At 40.9% G+C, this 23,573-nt stretch overlaps 1 protein-coding gene across 1 annotated transcript in view; it reads right to left on the bottom strand.

The window, feature by feature from the left end:
• Window positions 1–23,573, bottom strand: part of naaladl2 (N-acetylated alpha-linked acidic dipeptidase like 2) — a 406,458-nt gene that overhangs the window by 115,965 nt on the left and 266,920 nt on the right. The window contains 1 exon segment of the mRNA XM_077203075.1: window positions 14,468–14,614. Coding sequence (XP_077059190.1) covers window positions 14,468–14,614 — 147 coding nt within the window.

Genomic DNA, 23,573 nt, shown 5'->3' with positions numbered 1-23,573 from the left:
GCTGCATTTCATGCCTGGGACTCTACCACGCAGAGAATGCACTCTCTGTCGGCGGATGTGCGGCCTGCGCGTGCATGCCTATCTCCGTGCTGCGAACTCGGCTAACGTTAGCTCTCTCTCGAGACGGCGGCGCCGCATCACCCGCGCTCCCTTCTCCGGCCCTACTTCAGCTGAGGAAGAAGAAGCGCCGCAGCCAACGGCATCCAGAGAGCACGGACGTTTGTGAATGCACGCCGGCCACGTCCCCGCGTGCTTCACTCACTCCAGCTCAGTCATCTCCGGTCCCGTTCGAGGGAGATCAGCGCCCCCCCACCACCACGTGGCGGGCCTCGTCTCTTCGGCGGACCCAGCGAGGCAGGACTAACTCCGACGCTGAAATGCTTCGGATCCTAACACAGGCCGTCGCGGACCTCGAGCTCGAGTGGAACTAACCGTGCTAGCTGGCGCCGACCAGCAAAGCCCGCGAAACAGGCCTCTCAGCCCCGCCCTGCGGCTGATGCCGAACGCTTCCCGCCAAAGCCGTCCTAGCACGCAAAGGAAAGAGAGGGCACGTGTCCCGCGCTTGCCGGACCACCCTCAAAGAAGCCAGCAAAACTTCCCACAGCCCCCTGTACAGTTCAGGCGGCTGGGGATTTTATTATTGTAAACAGGCCCGCAGCAGTGAGCGCGTCTTTGCAAACAAACGCCGTTTTCACGGCGACCCAAATAAAGCACACGAGCACACCACATGGGTTCACGGTCCCCCTTCACTAGGCGGCCCCTCCCTTGTTGTAACACTGACTTCCCCACACGCAAATGCTTGTGCAGTCAGTCCAACATTCAATGTGTGCACAAATCACAATATATGGGTTCACGGTCCCCCTTCACTAGGCGGCCCCTCCCCTGTTTTAACACTGACTTCCCCACACGCAAATGCTTGTGCAGTCAGTCCAACATTCAATGTGTGCACAAATCACAATATATGGGTTCACGGTCCCCCTTCACTAGGCGGCCCCTCCCCTGTTTTAACACTGACTTCCCCACACGCAAATGCTTGTGCAGTCAGTCCAACATTCAATGTGTGCACAAATCACAATATATGGGTTCACGGTCCCCCTTCACTAGGCGGCCCCTCCCCTGTTGTAACACTGACTTCCCCACGCGCAAATGCTTGTACAGTCAGTCCAACACTCAATGTGTGCAAAAATCACAATATAAGGGCATCAGGTCCCCCTATGTTAGGCGGCCCGTCCCAATCAGTGTGTCAAGCCCTAGCCACACGGGTTATAGCCTGGCAAGCTATCCCCGATGTGTCGAGTTGAGTTATAAACGCTATAAAGCGAGGCAACTCGCTCCAATTCGCTCGCAGACCCCCAAAGTTTCAGGCGGTTCTCGAGACTTCGGTGAGAAGCAACGTGGGTCACATGCTTCGCACCGATGTACAGAATTCATTAGCAAAAGGGGTGATAGAATTAGTCCCCCCTGTGCTAAAACATACGGGTTTTTACAGCCGCTATTTTCTAATTCCGAAAAATGACGGCGGCCTCAGACCCACTCTAGATCTGAGACATTTGAACAAAGCTCTCATGAGACGGCCGTTCAAAATGTTAGCTATCAGTTTCACAAGCACAACACATGGGTTCACGGTTCCCCTTCACTAGGCGGTCCCTCCCCTGTTGTAACACTGACTTCCCCACACGCAAATGCTTGTACAGTCAGTCCAATACTCAATGTGTGCACAAATCACAATATAAGGGTATCAGGTCCCCCTACGTTAGGCGACCAGCCCCAATCAGTGTGTCAAGCCCTAGCCACACGGGTTCTAGCCTGGCAAGCTATCCCCGATGTGTCGAGTTGGGTCATAAACACTATAAAGCGAGGTTACTCGCTCCAATTCGCTCGCAGACCCCCGGAATTTCAGGCGGTTCTCGAGACTTCGGTGAGAAGCAACGTGGGTCACGTGCTTCGTACCGAAGTACAAAATCTATTAGCAAAAGGGGCGATAGAATTAGTCCCCCCCGCGCTAAAAAATATGGGTTTTTACAGCCGCTATTTTCTGATTCCGAAAAAAGACGGCGGTCTCAGACCCATTCTAGATTTGAGACATTTGAACAAAGCTCTCATGAGACGGCCGTTCAAATTGTTAACTATCAAACATATCCTCGCGCAAGTGCGCCCGGGGGATTGGTTTGTCACAATGGATCTGAAAGATGCTTACTTTCACATTCAAATAAATCCTCGTCACAGGCCATTCTTGAGATTCGCCTTCGAGGGCCGGGCTTATCAATACACCGTTCTGCCGATCGGTCTATCGTTGGCACCCCGTACATTCACGAAGTGTATGGATGCAGCGCTTTCTCCTCTGAGATTTCAGGGAGTGCGCATGTTAAATTATCTCGACGACTGGCTGGTGCGGGCACAGTCGAGAATCGAGCTATTAGCTCACAGGGATTTGATTCTCGGCCATCTAAAATGCCTGGGTTTCACAATCAATGTTTCAAAAAGCAAACTAACCCCCAGCCAGAGCATGATCTTTCTGGGCACAGTTTTAGACTCGAGAGCTATGACAGCGTGACTCACACAGAGCGCGCGCTCTCGGTGCGAGCGCTTGCAGGCACTTTCAGATTGCGCGAGCGCGCGCCACTGAAGAAATTTCAGAAACTGCTTGGTCTCACGGCAGCAGCATCGCCAGTACTCCGCATGGGATTACTGCGCATGCGCCCGATGCAGCATTGGCTGAAACGCTGTGGGCCAACTCATGCATGGCAGTCAGGCAGCTTGCGCGTTATGGTGAATCACGGTTGTTTAAGAACCCTGATTCCCTGGCGGGCTCAGAACTGGCACCACGAGGGGGTGACAATGGGAACAATTTCCAGGAGGAAAGTGGTTCTTACAGATGCGTCCAACCTGGGTTGGGGAGCGCTGCACGAGGGCATGCCTGCATCCGGCCTCTGGTCGAGCACGGAGCAGAGCTTACATATCAACTGTCTGGAGATGAAAGCAGTTGGGTTGGCCCTGAAGGCATTTCTGTCGAACCTCAGAGGTCACTACGTCTTAGTCCGCACAGACAATACGTCAGTGGTGGCCTACATGAATCGCCAGGGGGGCATCAGGTCAGGGAACCTGCATGCGATGGCGAGAGACCTCCTCTATATGGGCACAAACCAACCTGAGCTCTCTGAGAGCAGCGCATATCCCGGGCGTCCAGAATGTGGGCGCGAATATGCTTTCATGGGACAACACTCCCCTCGGCGAGTGGTCCCTGAACCCACAGACGGTCAGTCTAATATGGAAGGTGTTTGGCGAGGCCGAAATCGACCTTTTCGCCTCGAGAATCAACACCCACTGCAAATTGTTCTTCTCGAAGAACAGGGACGCGCTGGCCCATGTCTGGCCCAACCGTCCCTTTTATGCCTTTCCCCCCCCCCGTCTCGATGATTCCACAAGTCATCAAACGGGTCAGAGAGAGCGGGTGCCCAGTCCTTCTGGTGGCCCCTCTCTGGAAAACCAGATCGTGGTTCCCGGAACTAGTTCAGTTATCGGACACAATCCCATGGCCTGTCCCACTGAGGAAAGACCTCCTCACACAGGTGAACGGGACATTGTGCCATCCGAGACCCGATTTATGGGCCCTTCATGTTTGGCCCCTCAACGGGTACCCAAGGACCTTCCTGAGAAGGTTTTAAGCACTATATCTGAAGCCAGGGCCCCGTCGACTCGGCGCCTGTATGCTTCAAAATGGTCAGGTTTTTCCAGCTGGTGCTCGAAAAATCAGGCTGACCCAGAGTCATGTGTGATATCAGTGGTTCGCTCATTCTTACAGGAGCTGCTGGACGCGGGTTGCTCCCCGTCCACGCTCAAAGTGTATGTGGCAGCCATAGCAGCACATCATGTTCTGACGGCTGGCCAGTCACTGGGAAGAAACGACCTGGTCGTAAGATTCCTGAAAGGTGCGAGGAGAATGAACCCCTCCAGGCCTCCGTCTGTGCCGCCTCTGGACCACTCCACGGTCCTGGGGGCTCTGAAAGGTCCGCCTTTCGAACCGCTCCAATCGGTTGATCTAAAAACCCTCTCGCTGAAGACCGCTCTCCTTATGGCGTTGGCATCTATCAAACGAGTGGGAGATCTGCAGGCGCTCTCTGTGAGCCCTGCATGTTTGGAGTTGGGTCCAGATGACTCCAGAGTCATCCTCAAGCCCAGACATGGTTACGTTCCTAAAGTGCTCTCAACACTGTTCAGAGCACAGGTGGTGACATTATCAGCCCTCCCTCCTTCGGCAGAGGATGGAGAGGTTAATCTTCTCTGCCCTGTCTGAGCGCTGAGAATCTATCGGGAGCTTTCTGCGTCTTTTAGACAATCAGAACAGCTTTTTGTCTGCTTTGGTGGTAGATCCAAGGGGGATCCAGTCACTAAGCAAAGACTGTCTAGATGGATAGTGGATGCTATTTCTATGGCTTATACCGCAGCGGGTCAAGTTTGCCCTATAGGTATCAAGGCCCATACGACCAGAGGTATGTCTCGTCATGGGCTTGGTCATCTGGCATTCCCATTAGTGATATTTGTGATGCGGCCGGCTGGTCCTCGCCTTCCACATTTAGAGTTTCTATAATAGGGAAGTGCCTTCCCTGCAGGCGAAGGTGCTTTCGGTATGATTAAGACCCGTCGGTGGCTGGTCTTGTCATATATTACTGTGCACTATCACATTCACATATATATATAAAACCCGCTGCTGGCTGGTTGTATTCATGCATAAACCCGCTGTTGCCGGTTATATTTACATATATATAAAACCCGCTTTGGCCGGTTATATGACATATATAAAACCCGCTTTTGCCGGTTATATTCCATACATATATAAAACCTGCTTTGGCCGGTTATAATTTCATATATAAACCCACTTGACTGGTTATATGTTCATATACCAATAACCCCGACAGTTTCTGGGTTCATTGGTGTAGTATGTTGGGTTATTTCTAACTGATGTGTACTATTTTAGACCTGACGGTGTCTGGTCTATTTATACATAATTATGCGGTTATGGCTTGTTCTGTATGCTCAGGGGCCTGAGTTGCAGTGGCAGCCAGTTACTCAGTGCGGCGTTTTGCATGGCGTCCCCACTGCGTATAGCTACGCAATACGAAGTGACCGTTCGAAAGGGAACTACTCGGTTACTCACGTAACCTCAGTTCCCTGAGTTAGGGAACGAGTATTGCGTAGCCAGCCGCACTATAGTAACATGGCAAGTTGTCACTTCAGTCGTTAAACCTGCTATAATGGCGAATTCGGGGACTATTATAGACTGAGGTCACGCCCCCTTGGCGGGCTCTGACGTGTATGACGCAGAGTGATCTCATTGGTTGCACGTCAGAGGCGCCTGCGCCATTGGATGTGCAGTTGCCGCAGCGCAGCCTATGAGCGAGCCAGACGCTCATGTTCTAGCTGTGCAGCTGCAAATGCGCTTTACATAAAGGCTTCAGTAAATCGAGGAAAAGGAGTTTCCCCCCTGCGTATAGCTACGCAATACTCGTTCCCTAACTCAGGGAACTGAGGTTACGTGAGTAACCGAGTAGTTTTCCTCATCAGAAGTCTTGGCTCTAGCTGAAAATGATGCAACATCTGTCTTTCTCAGTTTACAGCACCTGACGAGCACACCATCAGGCTAACACATCTGCATATGTGATTGCATTACATTCTAACTAATAGATTTACAGAAGTTCTCACTTTTCAAGTACCATACAAATGACAAAAGATGGAGAACTTTTAAAATTCAATGTGACTTGAAATATTCAACATGCTCGTTTGCCAACACAGTTTTGTATGGACTTTATTTTCTCTCAGCTATAACAGAATGATACCTCTCAAACTAGCCTCTCAAACTTCAGTGTCCCCTTTGTATGCGTGCCAGCAGATCACTGTCATCATTTCAGCAAAATGGTCACAATTTAGAAAAGGGAGAAAATGAAAGAAAATCACTTTCAAATGAGAACAATTGTTGCATTACTGAAAGGATTACACTGACAGACTGAGTACTCAGCAATATAGACAGGACCTTAGTGGAAAATGATGACAAGCAGTTAAAAAAAAAAAAAAAAAAAATTCCCCAGACACCTATGTTGAAAGACACCGAGGGCCCTATCTTGCATCCAGCGCAATTGACTTTGTACACCGACGCATGTATCATTCCTATTTTGCACATGACACACAGCTGACTTTTCCCTCCACAGATGCACATTAGGGAATTAACTTGCGCTCCCGGGGGCAGTTCAGCGAAAATAGGAGGCGTGTTGTGGCGCAAACATTCCCATGTGCTAGTTTGCAGTTTCAGAAAACAATTCCGCCACAGACCAGGAAAAAGTTAGTCTAAAGTCAGTGGCGCGTTATTCAGATGCTATTTTAAGGGTGCATGCTTGGCCGTAATGTAGCGTGTGCACAACGCGCATACACTTTGCTTCTCTCATTTACAAAGACGCAGAAGTTCCCATTTTTGCAAACCATACATAATTACAAGGAAAAATATTACCACACGAGGGATATCATTGTGGTGTCAATGATAGCAGGTAGCAGCTGCATCTGATCACCGGCGGCAGCTGCTGCTGATCAACGATCACTGTTTAGTCTCACTGTTTTCGTCCTGTCTTTGTCAGATTGTTGTGGGAACCCGTGCGTGTTTGTTCCTCATGCGTGTTTGTTCCTGTCTGCCTTCAAGTTCCCTGTTTGTTCTGTCACCTCTCCACTTCATTCCTGATCACCCGGTCCTCGAGTTCTCCCTGTTTCACTGGATTACATCTCTTCACCATCCCTGCTTCACTGGATTACATCTCTTCACCTTCGTGAGACTGGGTTGTCCCTCAGCGTCCCTGTGCTACCAAGTGCTTCATACTGGACATTGTCTTACCATCACTCTCTCACTATTCTGCCTTGACTTCTAATAAATATACGGGTTCACTTGCATTTGAATCTTCTGATTACTTGTCGTAGCAGAATGTTAAACATTCAATTAGTTGCCAAAATAAATTAACTGCAACAATTCTATCATACCTTAACTCATTACAAAGGGAAAAAAATATGCTTTCTTTTAAATCCCCATGTGCAACACTATAAATGTAATATTTAGCAAATCTTAAATCTTAATTTTTCATGCTGTACATTATAATGTTGTAGCCTATTGCCTACATTCAAGTGTTAAATAATGTCTCCTTAACTTGTAATCTCTTCAGCTCCACAAAACTATTTTTAGGCCTTTAAAAGCAAATAATAAATTGTTCATTACATGTGACTTTATCTTAAAGCCTAGATACTACTGGTACATATAGATGTCATGTTGATGAGGCCTTACTATATGCATGTGCATGTTACGCCCAATATTTTTGTTTCAGACAGTCACCGCCAACGGCAGAAACCAGATGGTAGGCTTGTGTAGGCTAAGGAAAGCCTTGCGTAGCTGTCAGAGCAGAGTTAGCTAGCAAAGGGAACTGCCATATGATTTCGAAGCGTAGAGACCCTACGGATCTTCCACATCCAGCTGCCGCTGTTTCACACTGCTAATTAGATTAGTTGTGCAGACACTAATACACCACCTCGGGCCAAAAACTTGAACATGCTGCCTGTTCACAGCCAACAAACCTCTGACTTTCCAGGACAAGAGGCGGATGGTAACTCTGGGTGGGGATGGCTCCCAGTAAATAACTGGTGACAGATTTTTGCATGATCAGGCAGATTTCTGAGTAAGCGATCAGTTTTAACCCTCAGCCTCAGGGCTGGAGACAGAAACAAGACATGAAGACCATCTGGAGAGGGAGTTGCTTTAGCATGTGTGGAGATAGACTCCCGGATCAGTCACTCTGCATTAGACTACCATCTTTAGTGCCCCAGACCAGAGGAGGTTAATCAAAGAGATTTGTAAAAACGTTTGAGTTATGAAGATGGTCATTTCCGCTTTAATCTGTATTGGTCTAGTTTAGTTCCCTTACTCTGCTTGGCGTGGATTCAACTGATGTTCAATCAAAAAAATGGACCGCTATTTCAGGTAAATCACACAAATGATATACACAACTTAATCAGGACGTGATTACTTTTTATAGACACTGTATTGTTTTCATGTTTCCAAGGATCTTTATTTTAAAAAGAATATATGGAAATTTAATTTTATTATATTAATATATTAACATAACATATTCGTATGTACTGTATAAATGAAAACAAATTGGTTGTGATTTGATTAAATCAACAGGGGGTGCAAACATTCCAGTCACCGGAGAATGTCTTATCTCCATATTCGTTCATTCGTATCAGGTTTGTCCAAAGGACTATAATTCGCCCTTGTCTGATTGTCTAAGGATGTAGATGAGGTGAGGTGAAGTGGATATATTTATCAGCATAGTCTTTATTTAACAAAACAAAGTAATGCAAATGAGAAGGCAACGTAACCGTGTGCTATGCACAGACAACACCAAACAATAAGGAACTGAATCTGTGGGCATATATACACAAGAACCGTGGCAGAGCCAGGATATATTCATAGCAGTCTGGGGTGGCACAGAAATGTTCATTATTCAAACATAAAATTGAGTTTGACTGTAAAGTACTGGACTGTTTAGTGCCTACAACAAAACTGAATACTATTATTTGTACATAAATGTAATTGAGGTAGTGGTGGAATAGATCAAGTAATACTGAGTAAATTTGACCATTTTTTCTTAATCCTAGACTGTAAGATACGTTTCAAATACTTGCACCTGAAAAATTTAACAATGAATGTTAAACATTCAATTAGTTGCCAAAATAAATTAACTGCAGCATTTCATAATTTAACTCTTTACAAAGGGAAAACATTTTTTTCTTTTAGATCCCTATGTGCAACAATGTGAATATGATAAAGGTGGCAGCACATAAAACAAATGCCAGAATGTAAAATCTGTAACTTTATACATAATTGAATGCGATCCATTTCCATTTGTACGAGATTAAAATAGACTTTCCAGGAGAAAACAGACTCCTTGAAAGCAAAAAAGAAAACACCACGGATTGTGACAAAATTTTTACATTTTACAATAAGTCTTTACATTTTTCATAATTCTTCTACAATATATATATATATATATATATATATATATATATATATATATATATATATATATATATATATATATATGACAATTTCAAGTTTAAGGGGGGTGAATACTTTTGAAATAAGTTATTTTAATTTTCTTATAGTAAATTCAGTTCACCTGTAGAGATGTTTAACTCTGTGTTATTTTAGTAAAATTGTACAGAGCACCTAAGTGGAGATGGTGGTGGAAAAATTTTAGCATGGGAGAAATTTTTTTTCAAATCGTTTGCGTTCCCTCGCAAACGTTTTTCGTTCCAACGAGAAACTTTGCGTTCCCTCGCAAAAGTTTTGCGTTCCCTCGCAAAGTTATTTGCGTTCCCATGCAAAACCTGTTGTGAGCTCGGACAGGCACTTCCTGTTTAATGTCCCGCTGGCAGTGCTTCAAGAGATCCGTATGATAATGGAGCGTTTCATAGTGTTTAAACTTGGTTGGACTCAAATATAAATAAATGCGGTCAGTGCTTAACTCAAGGAATTCAGTGAAGTTGGCAATATATACTGTTGTGAATTTGGGCCTTTAATTTCTTTCCTTTTTTTTTCTCCTTATATATGCGTACTACATATCCCAGAATTCCAAGCAAACTACAATACTAACTTTAGTGCACTACATTACCCATACACCCCTTGGTCAAGGTCTATAAGTAGGCCTCATTTCCTTCCTTTGTTTCTTTTGCATTGGTGAGTTTGGGTGTTTGAATGGACACCCAACAATGTGCTTTGAGTCCTTTCCTTAGGATGCGTTAAGTAAGTTTGTTTTATGAAAGTGAATTTGTTTATTTGAATTGTTTGGATTGAGTATATGTATGATATGTATATTGTTGAATTATCTGAGCTTGATTTTCTTTATTGTATTGTTAGTGACTTAAGACCATCCTGATCATCCTGTCCATCCATTAACACCTGTCCATTTACATCGTGTTAATCAGCTCTATGTGAATCTATGAACTTTCTGTCATGTGAATTACCTAAGACTTAATCATCCTGAACAAAAAAAAAAGAGAGCAAAGGACTGGTATTTGTCCCGTGTTTTAATCAGACACGCCATCAAGTTTCTGCAACTCCTAACGAACTTTGGATATATTTAACATCTGATATCCTACATATACACATTGGCTAAACGTTGTTAAATCAAAAACGACACATATTTACAATCATAGTAACCAACGAGCTACAACGAGCTTTAAAGGGTTAGTTCACCCAAAAAAATAAAATTCTGTCAGTATTTACTCACCCTCATATTGTTCCACCCTCATATTGTTCCAACCTCGTAAGACCTTTGTTCATCTTCGGAACACTTTATTATGATATTATTGATTAAATCTGAGAGCTGGTTCACTCCTCCATAGGCTTCTTAAGGGATTGAAGATTGCCAGCCCCTAAAAGTTATTAAAGATATCGTTAAAATAGTCCAAGTGACTACAGTGGTTCAATCTTAAGTTTATCAAGCGACGAGAATACTTTTTTTTGTAATCAAAAATATCTTAATTCGTGTTCTGAAGATGAACGAAGGTCTTACGAGGCTGGAACAATATGAGGGTGAGTAATTACTGACAGAATTTTCATTTTTGGGTGAACTAACCCTTAAAGATTCAGGGAAGGAGGCAGGAACCGGCGAACATTTAACAATTTTAATAATAAAATAAAATAAAAATACAAAAACAAAAGTAAAAGCCAGCAGCCCCTCACGACGACTGCTGGCCACACAAAACCGAAACAAAACACAACACAAAATCAGGCCTGTTCCGCTCCTTCGTGAGAGATGCGAGATCTTTCTCTCACGTCCCTCGGCCTTGTCCTGCTCGCCACAGAGCTTTATAATATAAATGTGTCTCTAAACAGCCGATTGAGAGACAAGTCCGAATAAGGGTCCGTCTGCAAAGTGCAAATCCCAAAACCCTTCTGCACATTTTATATTATTAGACATATTCAATAGCTTCACTGTGACACACTGTACTGTCACCAAATTCAGTTCCCACATCACTGCTCTACCTGCTGGTTATACTACAATACTTAGTTTGATAAAAATGCATAATTTTTAATAATATTTATTATGAAACAAAATCAACAACTTCCTCCTTTTTAGAAAAAAAATATTCAATAACTTCACTGTGACGAAGGATGACTTCTTCAGGAAGATAAAACTGGCTGCTTGGGAATCAGCCAATCAGGAGCGGCACTGCGCTCTGCGACTCGCGGAAGACAACCTTCATTCAGTTTTCAGGAAAGTTTGAAAGAGCACGCTGGTGTTAAAAGACTGTGCAGTCAATATCGATATAGCTAATATAATATAGTGTAGCTGTAGTTATTCTAGTTCCTAGAATTGTGTGCGTTCAACTACCAGTAAGTATACTGATGTTTGTTGTTCGTTTTACTTCACAATAATATACATAACAAACGTCATACATAACAAAACTACGTCATACATAACAAAACTATAATTTAATATCTTGATTGTGTTTGTTTTATTATATACCTGCTAGGCATGTACAGAGTCTACATTCACTGATTTATGCCTGTATCTCTGTTTTCAGAACCACACACATTCAAATCTTTATTTTAATAAAACACCTAAACGGAACATCTTCCCAACATTCTAATTGATGCCCCCTGGTGGCTACAACCCTTTAAAGATCAGTCAAATTATACAGTCCTTTTCTACCACCAAAACATTCACACTGTTATACAGTGTAATGCCATCAAATTCAGTAAGCAAATATAATGCAAAAGCTATGGTTGTAACTATTATGTTAGCTGCATACATTACCAATATAATTTGTGTAAAGAATAGGCCTACTTATTTTTTATGTGGAATTACTTCCCAAACTAAGTATTGTATAAGCAACATTAGAGCAGTGATGTGTGAACTAAATTTGGTGTGTTACAGTGAAGTTATTGAATATTTTTCATAATATAAAATGTGCAAAAGCAGTGTAGTATGACCAGAGGGACCCCATTGATGTGTAAACTGAATTGGGTGGCACTACAGTTTGAAACATTGAAGTTAATGACTATTTTTGTAATCACGTTTTTTGGGTTATATTGCACTTTGCACAAGGTCCCTCGGACTTGTGTCTCACAAAAAAACAGGAAATTTGGTTGTAGCTCTACGTTACTGTGATTGTAAATAAGTGTAATTTGTGTTTTAACAACGTTTAGCTCACGAGTTATTGATCCGAGAAGTTCGAATTTGTGACTCAACCTTGAGTTAAGCACTGACCGCATTTCTTTAGGCTTTTTGAGTCCAAGTTCAAACACTATGAAACACTCCATTAACGTACAAATCTCTAATGAACTGCCAGCGGGAAATTAAACAGTAAGTGTCTGTCCAAGATCAAAACAGGTTTTGCGTGGGAACTCAAATATCTTTGCGAGGGAACGCAAAATATTTGAAAAAAATAAATAATAATAATTCTCCCATCATTAAAAGGGGTTCCGTAAAATTGAGATTCTATTATAGTTTCTTAAAATATTTTGAATTCGTTTTTATTTTTGTATTTTCCGTTTTCATTTTAAAAAAAAAGTTTAACAATTTTGTTCTATATTTGTACTACAATGACCCTGGTTTCACTTACATTTAAGTTAACTGACATTAAAGAGTCTCTTTTCTTTTCACAGGCACTGTAAGTATTGTTAGCATATGAAGGCCCACACGTCATTTTGATTTTGCTAGCTGGGAGAGCGACGGCTCCTGGGGCGGAGGCACGCGGCACAGAACAGAAGCAGGGATGCTGGGAGCTGGATGTCACAGCACAGACCGTGTTGTTCCAAAACACACCAGCCACCCCTAGTGCTAATGCAGCCTGATGGCTTGAATGCCAGGAAAAGGTTACATTCACAGTTTAAGGCACACCAGCATTGCACTGCAAATGCTTAGCCAGGCATGTGTGCCGGATGAGACAGATGTACAAGTCAGCATGCAGAAAGTGTCAACCACCACAGCGTGAGACAGAGGCTGAAAGATGTACTGAGAGAGAGGAAAAGAGTCACTTTGTGTGTGAAATGTTTAACTCTTACATCTCCATTGTGGTGAGGAAGTATAAAAAATGCACCATTAAAACATTTAAGATGAAGTACAATGAAAAAATGAGGGGACATATGTATGCAATTTAGTAGACAAGCTTCCTGAGTGTTTATTTTAAAGAAAGAGAGAGCTTGTTTCTCCTGGGATACACTCGCATGTGACATCTGAAAAGACATAACGGATAAGACATCAGGGCTGTGGCAGATGGAACGCAACATTGATGCCGCTTGTAAAGGAGTCCTGGGGTTAGACCGTGCTTCTGTGTGACAGAGGAACATGGAAGGAAATTTTATGTGACAGGAAACTGCTCCTCACGTATCATAATGAGGCAAAGAGGGTGCAGGGGAACGATGTGACAGTCTGTGCTAAACCAGAGAATCCACACTGAAGTGTAGGAAAGCATTAGGGTCAGGCCTCTTGCAGGTCTCTGGGAATGCTTGCTAACTCCGGATAGATGCCTGAGGTGAAACCTGTTTGAATTTTAAAGTGATCCAATTGGACTGTATCCCTCAAGTCAAAAGCAATAATTGCACCACTGTATACATACATATAAAACAATAGGGTTTCAACAATGATTGTTATGTCTTTTTTTCAGGGTTTTTTTTCTTATATGGTAAATGTGGCAAAAAGCACACAGTGATAAAGATAAATTTTACTCTATATGGCACAAAAAACATTTCTAAACAGTCACATTTCACTATGCGAATGGATATTTGGCTGATCCTTGACATGAAGTTGATATAATACTCAATGTTTTTTTTTTTATGTTACAGGTTTATGTACCAAATGTGAATAGTACATTTACCATACATTAAAACAGGTTTTGTTAAAAGTAATCAAATTAAAAAAAATGTATAACTAAAGAATCCGTAAAATGATTATATTTGGGGTAAAAAGCACTTCTATATTGTTAGGGCTAAAGGCACAATGTTTGATGTGATAATACATAACTGGCTGACTTTTCTATCTGAAGACATGGTTAGATTCAAATGCTCAACATAATTTATGATTTATTAAGTTTAATGTCTAAGGTAATTGCCATACTATATTTATCATGAAAGCATCATATTTAAATATATGATATGAATCACATCATATGATAAAATATAAAGACATAAAATATAAAAGACATCTCCTCTTGGTGTCTAAAGCTAGTGCTCGTGTATTGGAAATTATCCATTTCAAACATATGGTGTCCATTAGGCTATTATTTGTCAGCCTTTTGGAAACATTTTCCCTAACTGTGGACACTGCTGCAGGGAATGGTTGCTCATTGTTAACGTCATCAACAGTGAATTTAATGATTGGATTATCAATGTACTTATATTTCACACATTTGCATGTGTATGTGCATGTACCTCTATTTTAGGGAACTCTGAGTATGTGAACTCCACTGTGGGGACAGCAAGCTGGTTAGAGAAAAAGCTGGCATCTCCAGGTGTCTGCAGTGAGCTGACATTCGGACCAGGACAACCACCTCCTCTACTGCAACTCATCGAATGTCTCTGAAAGATGAACACACATGCATGGTAACAATTTGACATTGTGAGGATATACAGCAATCTACAATGCAATCATCATGTTGCCTACAATATTACTATAGTGACCAGAATGACTCCAGTAGACCTTTTACAATGATTTATACAGAGATAAATAAAGCAATGAAGTATGTTACAGAGTGATATGTGAGAAATGCCTTTAAGTGAGGAGCATTTATTAAAAAGTATCAATGTAAGAGATATATTGTGATGGGAAATGAATGGGATTGAAGTGTTTTTCACTGGCATGTGATTTGAATGTGTTTAAGTATTTTTAAAGTATGAAGTATTGAGTATTAAGGTATTCTAAATATGGTTTTCATTTAATAGTTCAGCTTCCAACCTGTAGGATTGTTCTTGTTTCAACACAACAATAATAATGTGCTTTTAAATCTAATTTGTAGTTGCATATAATTGTGCATCAGTAAATCCCTGCCTAAATCCTAAACTGATATTGATTTCTCATTGAAAGATGGTTTAGGATTAATCTGTTTTGGTTGAAACTGGCCCTTGGCTATTTAATGACCTACAGATTTAACTGTATTGATCGCGAAACTACTGCTAAATGAACAGATTCTGTTCTGTTGTACAGCAACTGACATGAGCTACAATATATATATATATATATATATATATATATATATATATATATATATTACTGTTTGTCAACGTTCAGAGAAATACATGCAGCTACGTAAACCTCAAACAAGTGCAAATGATGACTGACAGGGCCAAAATCAATGTGAATCTATACAAACACAGTTTGAAAGCATAATGGAAGGGAAAATATAGACTGCAGTGTTAAAATCAACTGTGACCAAAAATTATCAGAGTAATTCATATCAGACAGGCCCTGAAAACATAAAACACCAGCTGCTGGACTTACAGTGTCTACCGCTGAAGAACAAAAAAATATTTTGTTACATGCTTCACAACACAACTTTTTTAACACACAGACGAACAGAATAGATTTGTTTGACATAGTTTAACTCTATATTCACATTTTATTTTGTGTTTTATAAATATTACAAAAAAACAGACTTTACTTAGACAAAAAAAAAATTACAAAAAAAATAAATAATAAATAATAAATAATACAAAATAATTACTATTTATTAGGAGAAAATATTAAGTAAATAAGTAAAATTACGTCCACAGGAGAAAGGAATGTTGTTAAAATCTTTCTAAAATCCGATATAAAAAGGGATATGTATAACTGCTTTTAAAAGTTGATTGAGTTATTTCTACGTTCGTGTAACTCAACAGAGTCAAGTTGATTCAGTAATATTAAGTAATATTTTAAACTTGATCAAAACGAGATGTTACCCCACAAAGCAACTTTTAGGTTACTATACAAAACATTTTTGTGTACTACAAGTATTTTAATGCAGCATTGTCATTTTTGCCCTTCTGAGGCATTTTGTGAAGGCTTTCATGATATTCATTTATATAAACATTCAATAGGTTTCTGTCACATGCTGAATTTCATACTCATACTATCTGACTTAGGAGCTTTACTCATCAGTTTAGCATGCCTCATTAAAGTTCAACCAACCAAAAACAACCAAACAAACAAACAAACATATACAATAAACAAGAGAACAAACCCAATAATGTGAACAATAACAAAGTTACTATTGTTCTGACGTATTGCTATTGTTAAAAAAATAAGAATGCGATGAATAAGTAGATAATAGAATATTTTTTTCATACATTATTAGGTCCACAGGAACAGTGGCCTGAAAAGTAGGTGGGGAACATAACAAAGTGCATTATCAGCTTGACTCATTAATATTAATTATGTGGCAAAATGATTTGCACAATAATTATACCTGTCTATTTTTGCGTTGTGCATGGATTACTGTAACATTCGGTGCTTCATTCTGAAAAAAGTGGACTCCTTCATCTTCGTAGGCAGCAAAAGCCATTAAAGTCAAAATTAGCCACAAATTCCTGAGGTAAAATGTGACAGCAGAAACAGCTTGGGAGCGGTGAGAAAGAGGGAGAATAGGTAATTTCTGCACTGCAATTCCTTTTCCCCTTGAGGAGAATCAATATTTAATTTCTCTGTCTGCAATGATAACGAGATGGCAAAATCATTGTTTATATATTTGTGCTTGAATAGACCTGTGGGTAAGAGAGGAAGGAAGGAAGGAAGGAAGGAGAGAGAGAGAGAGAGAGAGAGAGAGAGAGAGAGAGAGATACTTAAGAAATGACTAAGAAATAACAGGCTGGCTTTTATTCAACAACAGGCTTTTTTCCTAGCATTTAATATTATTATTATTATTATTATTATTATTATTATTATTATTATTATTATTATTATTATTATTATTATTATTATTATCATTATTATTATTGTCAGTTGTATTATGTACACTGCTGGTCATAATTTTTTATTTTATAAATTTCATAAACGTGTCCATAACACCTAGAATGGCTAGACACTTTCCTAAATGTTTCCCACTATTCACTGTATACTGTTATTTTAGTTAGAGGCTGTGTGTTATTTTTTTCTGAATCAATGAATGGCAAAATCACTGCACACAGTACGGTGTACCTGAAATAATTGCACAGCTGCAAAATGAATATTTGTATTTGTCAAAACATGTCATCAAACTGAAATTTCTCACAGTACGAAGATAAAATGACAGTGGACAGAGAGAATGCTGTGTGAAGAAGGAGGAGAGAGAGAGAGAGAGAGAGAGAGAGAGAGAGAGAGAGAGAGAGAGAGAGAGAGAGAGAGAGAGAGAGAGAGAGAGAGAGAGAGAGAGAGAGAGAGAGAGAGAGAGAGAGAGAGAGAGAGAGAGAGAGAGAGAGAGAGAGAGAGAGAGAGAGGCAAATATGTGAACAACTGAAAACTGTTATCTCGTTCTGAAAGATGGAGAATGACCTTGCATTGTGGAGATAATTTATTCTCAGAGAAGGTGACCTTTGGAAATTACATTTGCAGAGAAGTGGAATTGGAACTGCTGATACATTTATAAAAAGAAGAAAAAATAGATGAATAAGACTGAGATTATTTTAAAAAACAACAAGATGGGTGTCACTGTGGATAATGTGAGAGGTTTGCACTTGTTGTACAGATGGTGGCGCACTGGAGCTTTTTTTTTTGGACAGACAAATGGATGAGCAACTTTCTGTCCTAATGCATCCAATTTTAATTGAAACAGTAATACTGAGATCGTCTGAAAGTATCTGCAGTGGCAATTACACATAAATAAGACCAGGGGACGGTGTTCAAGTATGACAGAGCATGGCAGTTGCCATACCCTGGCATTGAGACAAAACAGGGGGGAAAACTGCTCATGATAATGCTCATTAAAGATAATCCAAATATATTTTAGAAGAACAGATCTGAACATTGGTAGGTTCCTAGGGATAATTCATAGGAATATGGGAGGTTTCTCATGATGGGCGCTGCTGTATGATCTTAACGGCGACTTCTCTTGATTGGATCCCTGGATTCAGGGTTGTGGGTAGTGTAATTCTTTACCTGTGTTTTTGTCAATTAAAAAACTGCTCCGACCTCGCCAGTACCCACTTATGGAATAAAAACTGCACTGCGTCAAAAAGTAAGACGTGTTTTATTTGTAATGCTGTTAACTCTATGTACTATCAAACCATTTTAACAATCTCTCACGACAATGTCTGGCTGGTGGGTTAGGACCATACTGTATACATGTAGATGCTTCATTCAAACTCTCCAAATACGTCGGCATGCCTGGCATCTTGGAAGGGTCAGCATGTCATCACTCACAGTAAGAATCAATTATGCCACAACATTGCACAGCTCCTGTTTGTGAAACCACCAAGATTTTAATTTCTGAAGAAATGGGATAACCTTTAAAAGGTGAGAAAAATTTAGGCTGTCTTAGGTTTGTATTGCGTTCGTATTCGTAATCTTAAAAATTTGTCACGTACAGAAACCTTGCACACTGAGTCCGATGCGTATTAATTAATCTGTTGCGAAATAATTCGCAAAACAATACAAAATGGAGTCTTCAAGCAGTGAGGACGATATAGCTGTCCTCTCTCTTCTTAAAAAGAGGGGGGAAAAAAGAGGAAATTTTGGGTCCATCCAATCCTGAGATTGCGTAAAGAGGAAGGAAAGTTCCACCTCCTTATCAAGGAGCTGTGGGATTATCCAGAGCAATTCAAAGTTTACTTCAGGATGTCAGTGGCTCAGTTTAATGCTTTGCTAGCGAGCCTGGAGCCACATATTAAAAAGACGACCACCAATTTCTGTGAAAAAAAAATCACGGACCGTTTGTACGGTGGCTCTGAATTATCAAAATACCTCTCAAAATGCTTGCTATGGATGCGAAAAACGCAGAAAATTGAACCCAAACCGATTTTTCTTAAGACGGACGAATGTTTTGGATTCAGTGTGTAAACGTGATTGACACAACGTGAGGTCATATTCATTTTTTAACGTGCAAATATTTTGGACCTTAAAGGACACAAAGAAACTTAAAAAACACCTTAAAGGTCCTTAATGTTGTGAACTCTTTTAGTATGGTGGATATTTTTACACATTTTGTTTAGATATAATCTGGTTACTTGGGATTGTCTTTGTTGTATGGCCAGGGGGGATTATGCCATATTCCAGGTTTTCGTTAAACTCCACCACTGAATAAGAACTTTTGAAATATAATCCTGATGCTACGGAGCTCAGTTCCTCCTGTTGTATAGCAACTAGTCATTAACTTCGAATGACAGAAATGGACATCAATGCTTTCTAAATGAATACCAGTAATTAACAGCTTTTAGCGTGTACTCTGTTTTTGTGAATCCCTCTAAGTGACCCTTTTTTAACACACAAACATCCATTTGTCTAGTACTGAAAAGGCTTAAATGTTTTTCTCATAAAATATTTGTTTACTTAAACACCTGGATACACATGGCAAAACTTTGAGCTTTTGCTTCCAGCGGAGCAGGTTAGATTCCAGATGAAAAACAAGTTCACGGAATAAACAAGTGTAGTGCGAGTGGAGAGAGGCCGCTAATTTGTTGCCTGTTGGCCAGCGAGAGACTATTGATTGGGAACTAATTGATTGCCAGCTGAAGTGATAAACCATGTGCTTGTGCAGACAGCATCACTAATACAGGAATGGAGCGCCTGAAATCACATTGTGGCCTTTGGTGTGGGAGAAGAGCCCGGCCGTTCCGCACATGCTATGGTGATGAATGCCCTCCAACATCTGTGATCACCTGTGCTGTGCTCTTTATTCAATCGATGAGATCTCTGTGGGGTTAAGCACAACTCTAAGATGGTTAATGCAAGTAAATTACTTAATCTAGTGAAAGGCACAGTGGTGTTTCGAATGCAATGCATTTGGCTGGAAAATGGTCCACAAATTGCTACAAAACTCATTATAGAGGTAAAGTCTTTTTTTTGTTGCCCAGTCATGATTACAGTGAACGTAAGCAATCAAATCTGAGTGAATGCATGACTGATATAACACAATGTGAGCTGCATTTACTACAGAAGTAATTTAATTTCATTCTGCGAGGAAAAACCCCTTGGTTTAATGACTACATTTTAGTGTTTAGCGCTTGCAACACATATAAGAGACAAAGAGGGAAGGCGCTCCTTTTTATTACTGTAAAATGGGCACTGGTTTGTGTTTAAGTGAAGTTAAACATTACATTGAAACTCTTACATGAAAGAAATGTTATGTTTCTGCCAGTGGCGAAATGGGAGAGTGCAATCACTGCTGTGCTCCCAAACTCTGTTTCTCAAACTACTAAAAAAAGTGCTAAAACATAAAAGACACGATTGGGAATGCAAGCGAAATGCGAAAATTCAACTGTATTTGTGAGTACTATACCTCAGAGTTATTGGTAGAACTCGACCAATCATACTGTGAAGTCAAGACAGGCTTCCAGATCTTCAATAATTTGAGATACTTTTTGCAATGCTCATCATGCTCTCGTAGACTTGAAAAGAATCACAGTATGTATACATATATATAATATATGTATACAACCATATATGAATAGTTAAGCCATGAAACTCTATCAGCCTTTGGATTGGTTCATTCAAATGTTATGTTCCCAGCCAATTACTTGCTCTGCAGCAGCGACCTTAGCAGCAACCAGCAGCAGCGTAGCAGATTTAGTCCGCCAAAACCAAACCTATAATTAAATTACCATTTAATTTTCATTAATGTTTAATAATTTATCCCGAGAGTTGTCATGACTGAAATTATATTATGTGATTAACAACTCAGTCACAGTTGGTCTATCTTTAATGGCTCATAAGTTTTTGTAAATATTAATAATAATAACAAATCCCTATCGAGAAACTGAAATACTACAAAAATCGTTTCAGTTATAACTCTTTTTCAAATTTGATTTAGTCTAGTTAGTTTTGTATCAAATAAGACATGATTTGTGGTGATCGAGATCTGGCGGGCAACAGCACATTCGTGGAGAGCATTTCTTGGACATGAAATCACCCATATGCCAGAAAACCAACGAGAATGCTTAACAATGTTGACGATGCATCAAAAGGGGCCAAAGCTGTTGTGGAATCCGAAACCCACCATAACTGATAGATTTGAAGAAAAGTACAGTTGTTTGGCACAATAAATAAGTGACGGACAGTTACATACAGTGTATATTACTAACATTTTATTATATAAGCTTTTTGTTACTCCTCAAATGACAAGGGAATTTATATTAATTTAGTGTTAATTTTAGCTCTTTTTTAAAATTGCTTACACAATTTCTGAAACTATGGTTCCCTTTCATTCAGTCACTCTGAGTTACGTCAGTGACTGACAAAAGGGGGGTTTCGCTTAATAGCCTATCCCCTTCTAGTTCTACAAAAGGAGCCAATGGCAAGGAAACGCCATGGGTCTGCGGAATTTGCATAGCGCAACTCCGCCCCACCGTGTGGGTATAAAAGATGGGACGCTGGCAATCCCACATTATGTTTTTTGCTTCGGAGCCAAGAGCTTCTCTTCACTCTTCTGCAAGCCTGTGTCTGAGATTTTAAGTACTACGAGACAAGCGGTTCTTTAGTTTGTTCGTGCAACGCGTTCCAGCAAGATCACATTGCCTACTGCCTATCTGTGCAGTGATCTGCCAACAGTGTGTGTGCTTATCCCTGGGCACTTCATCACTCTGCTGAGCTTTCCCTCTCACAAAAAGAGCTTGTGCGTGGCACATCTTTTTAAAGATGCTTCGCCCGTGCACTTCTGGGTGCGGTCGATTTTTTTTGCCATCTGATGGGCAAAATCGCTGCCCTCGGAGGAGGCAGACCCAGCCTTGGCACTGCTCTGGCCAGTACGTAGACAGAACGCAGTCTTTCAGGACCTCAGACCAGCTCTTTGTCTGTTATGGTGGGAAGCTGAAGGGAAAGGCTCTCTCCAAGCAAAGGTTGTCTCACTGGATAGTGGACGCCATTGTCTTGGCCTACCAGACGCAGGGTCGACCATGCCCCCTTGGTGTGAAGGGGCTCTAGCGCATGAAGCCTCACTAACAGACATCTGCAGAGCTACAGGCTGGGCGACACCCAACACATTTGCGAGATTCTATAATCTCCGGGTAGAGCCACTGTCCTCTCATGTACTCGCTCCACGGACTGGATACGTGCGTAGAACATGAGTTCTTCTTAGACCCTAAGTTCTTCCTGCGCTGTTGATGCCGTCACAAGAGTGCATGCCCGGCATGCCTGGCTGTGCCGCTGGAATGGCCTGGAGTTCAGTCTCGGCTCCTCAGCAGGAAAAGATAATGCGTGATTGCCAGCGTCCCTCCTTTTATACCCACGCGATGGGGCGGAATTGCACTATGCAAATTCCACAGACCCATGGCATTTCCTTGCCATTGGCTCGTTTTGTAGAACTCGAAGGTGATAGGCTTCTAAGCAAAACCCCCATTTTGTCAGTCACAGACGTAACGTCTCTGTTCCCTCCTCAGGGAACGTAGGTTACATATGTAGCCGAGACGCTCCTTTTCTCGAAACTGTACACACAAACTCTACATGCAAAACATCACACATCTCTTGTAAAAACACTTAATTCAAAACTATCTTAACTCTTCTAAAACTAATGTTTTTGTATATTTAACTCTAACCCATATACACCCCAAACTACACACGGATATGACAAATGCAAAACACTACTATCTTCTGTCTATTGCATGTTCAGTGTGCAGTGGAGTGTACAGGAGTCGGTCATAGCACTCACATGAGCATGCACAAATACACTGTATCTACAGTATGTATTCACCATTGTTGAACTTTAGTTATTGAACTGAATCAAAACTTAAAGCTGCAGTCGGCAATATATTTTTTTTTATCTTATTCACTGAAACCAACACTATGCTCCGACAGAACAACATAAATCAGCCGGTTTTAGAAAGAAAACCTCCACCTAGAGCCTTTTATTTGTTTTGCAAAAATCCACCGCTCCCGGTTCTTCTGATCCAATCAGCGCAGGGCTGTGTGAGATCTGACTGTCAATCACAGTTCTTTCACAGCATATTCAGTATATTTTTACAAAATAAACAGAAATGCAAGGGGATACAAATTATTTAATTCTCAAAACAAAAATGGATTTCTAAGTGAACAAATTAGGTATAAGTGTTTTCACACATGCTCATTGGGTGTAGGTAAATGAGTGTGGAATTTAAATGGCAGTGTTTTCCAAATTAAACACAAGAGCATTCATAGTTTTGAAAGAGTGTATAATGTAGAGAACTGTTTGGCATTTTTCAAAAAGTTGTGTTTTTCAATTTCAAACTGAGTATAAAGCAGATAATGTGCTTGTAGTTTTGGTGTATTAGGTGTATGAGTGAATGGTTTCACTGAGTGGACCTCAAATACCACTTTTAGTGTGTAAGCAATTTAAAAATAAATTGAAATTAACGTGTCCCCTTTAGAACAGTAGTAAAAAAAAGAAAGAAAAAAAAAAGA

This window comes from Siphateles boraxobius, unplaced genomic scaffold (genome assembly GCF_051911475.1).
Source record: "Siphateles boraxobius isolate OS27281-9 unplaced genomic scaffold, OSU_SipBor_1 5, whole genome shotgun sequence".
Taxonomy (NCBI): Eukaryota; Metazoa; Chordata; class Actinopteri; order Cypriniformes; family Leuciscidae; genus Siphateles; species Siphateles boraxobius.
This window is presented reverse-complemented; position numbering and strand designations above follow the sequence as displayed.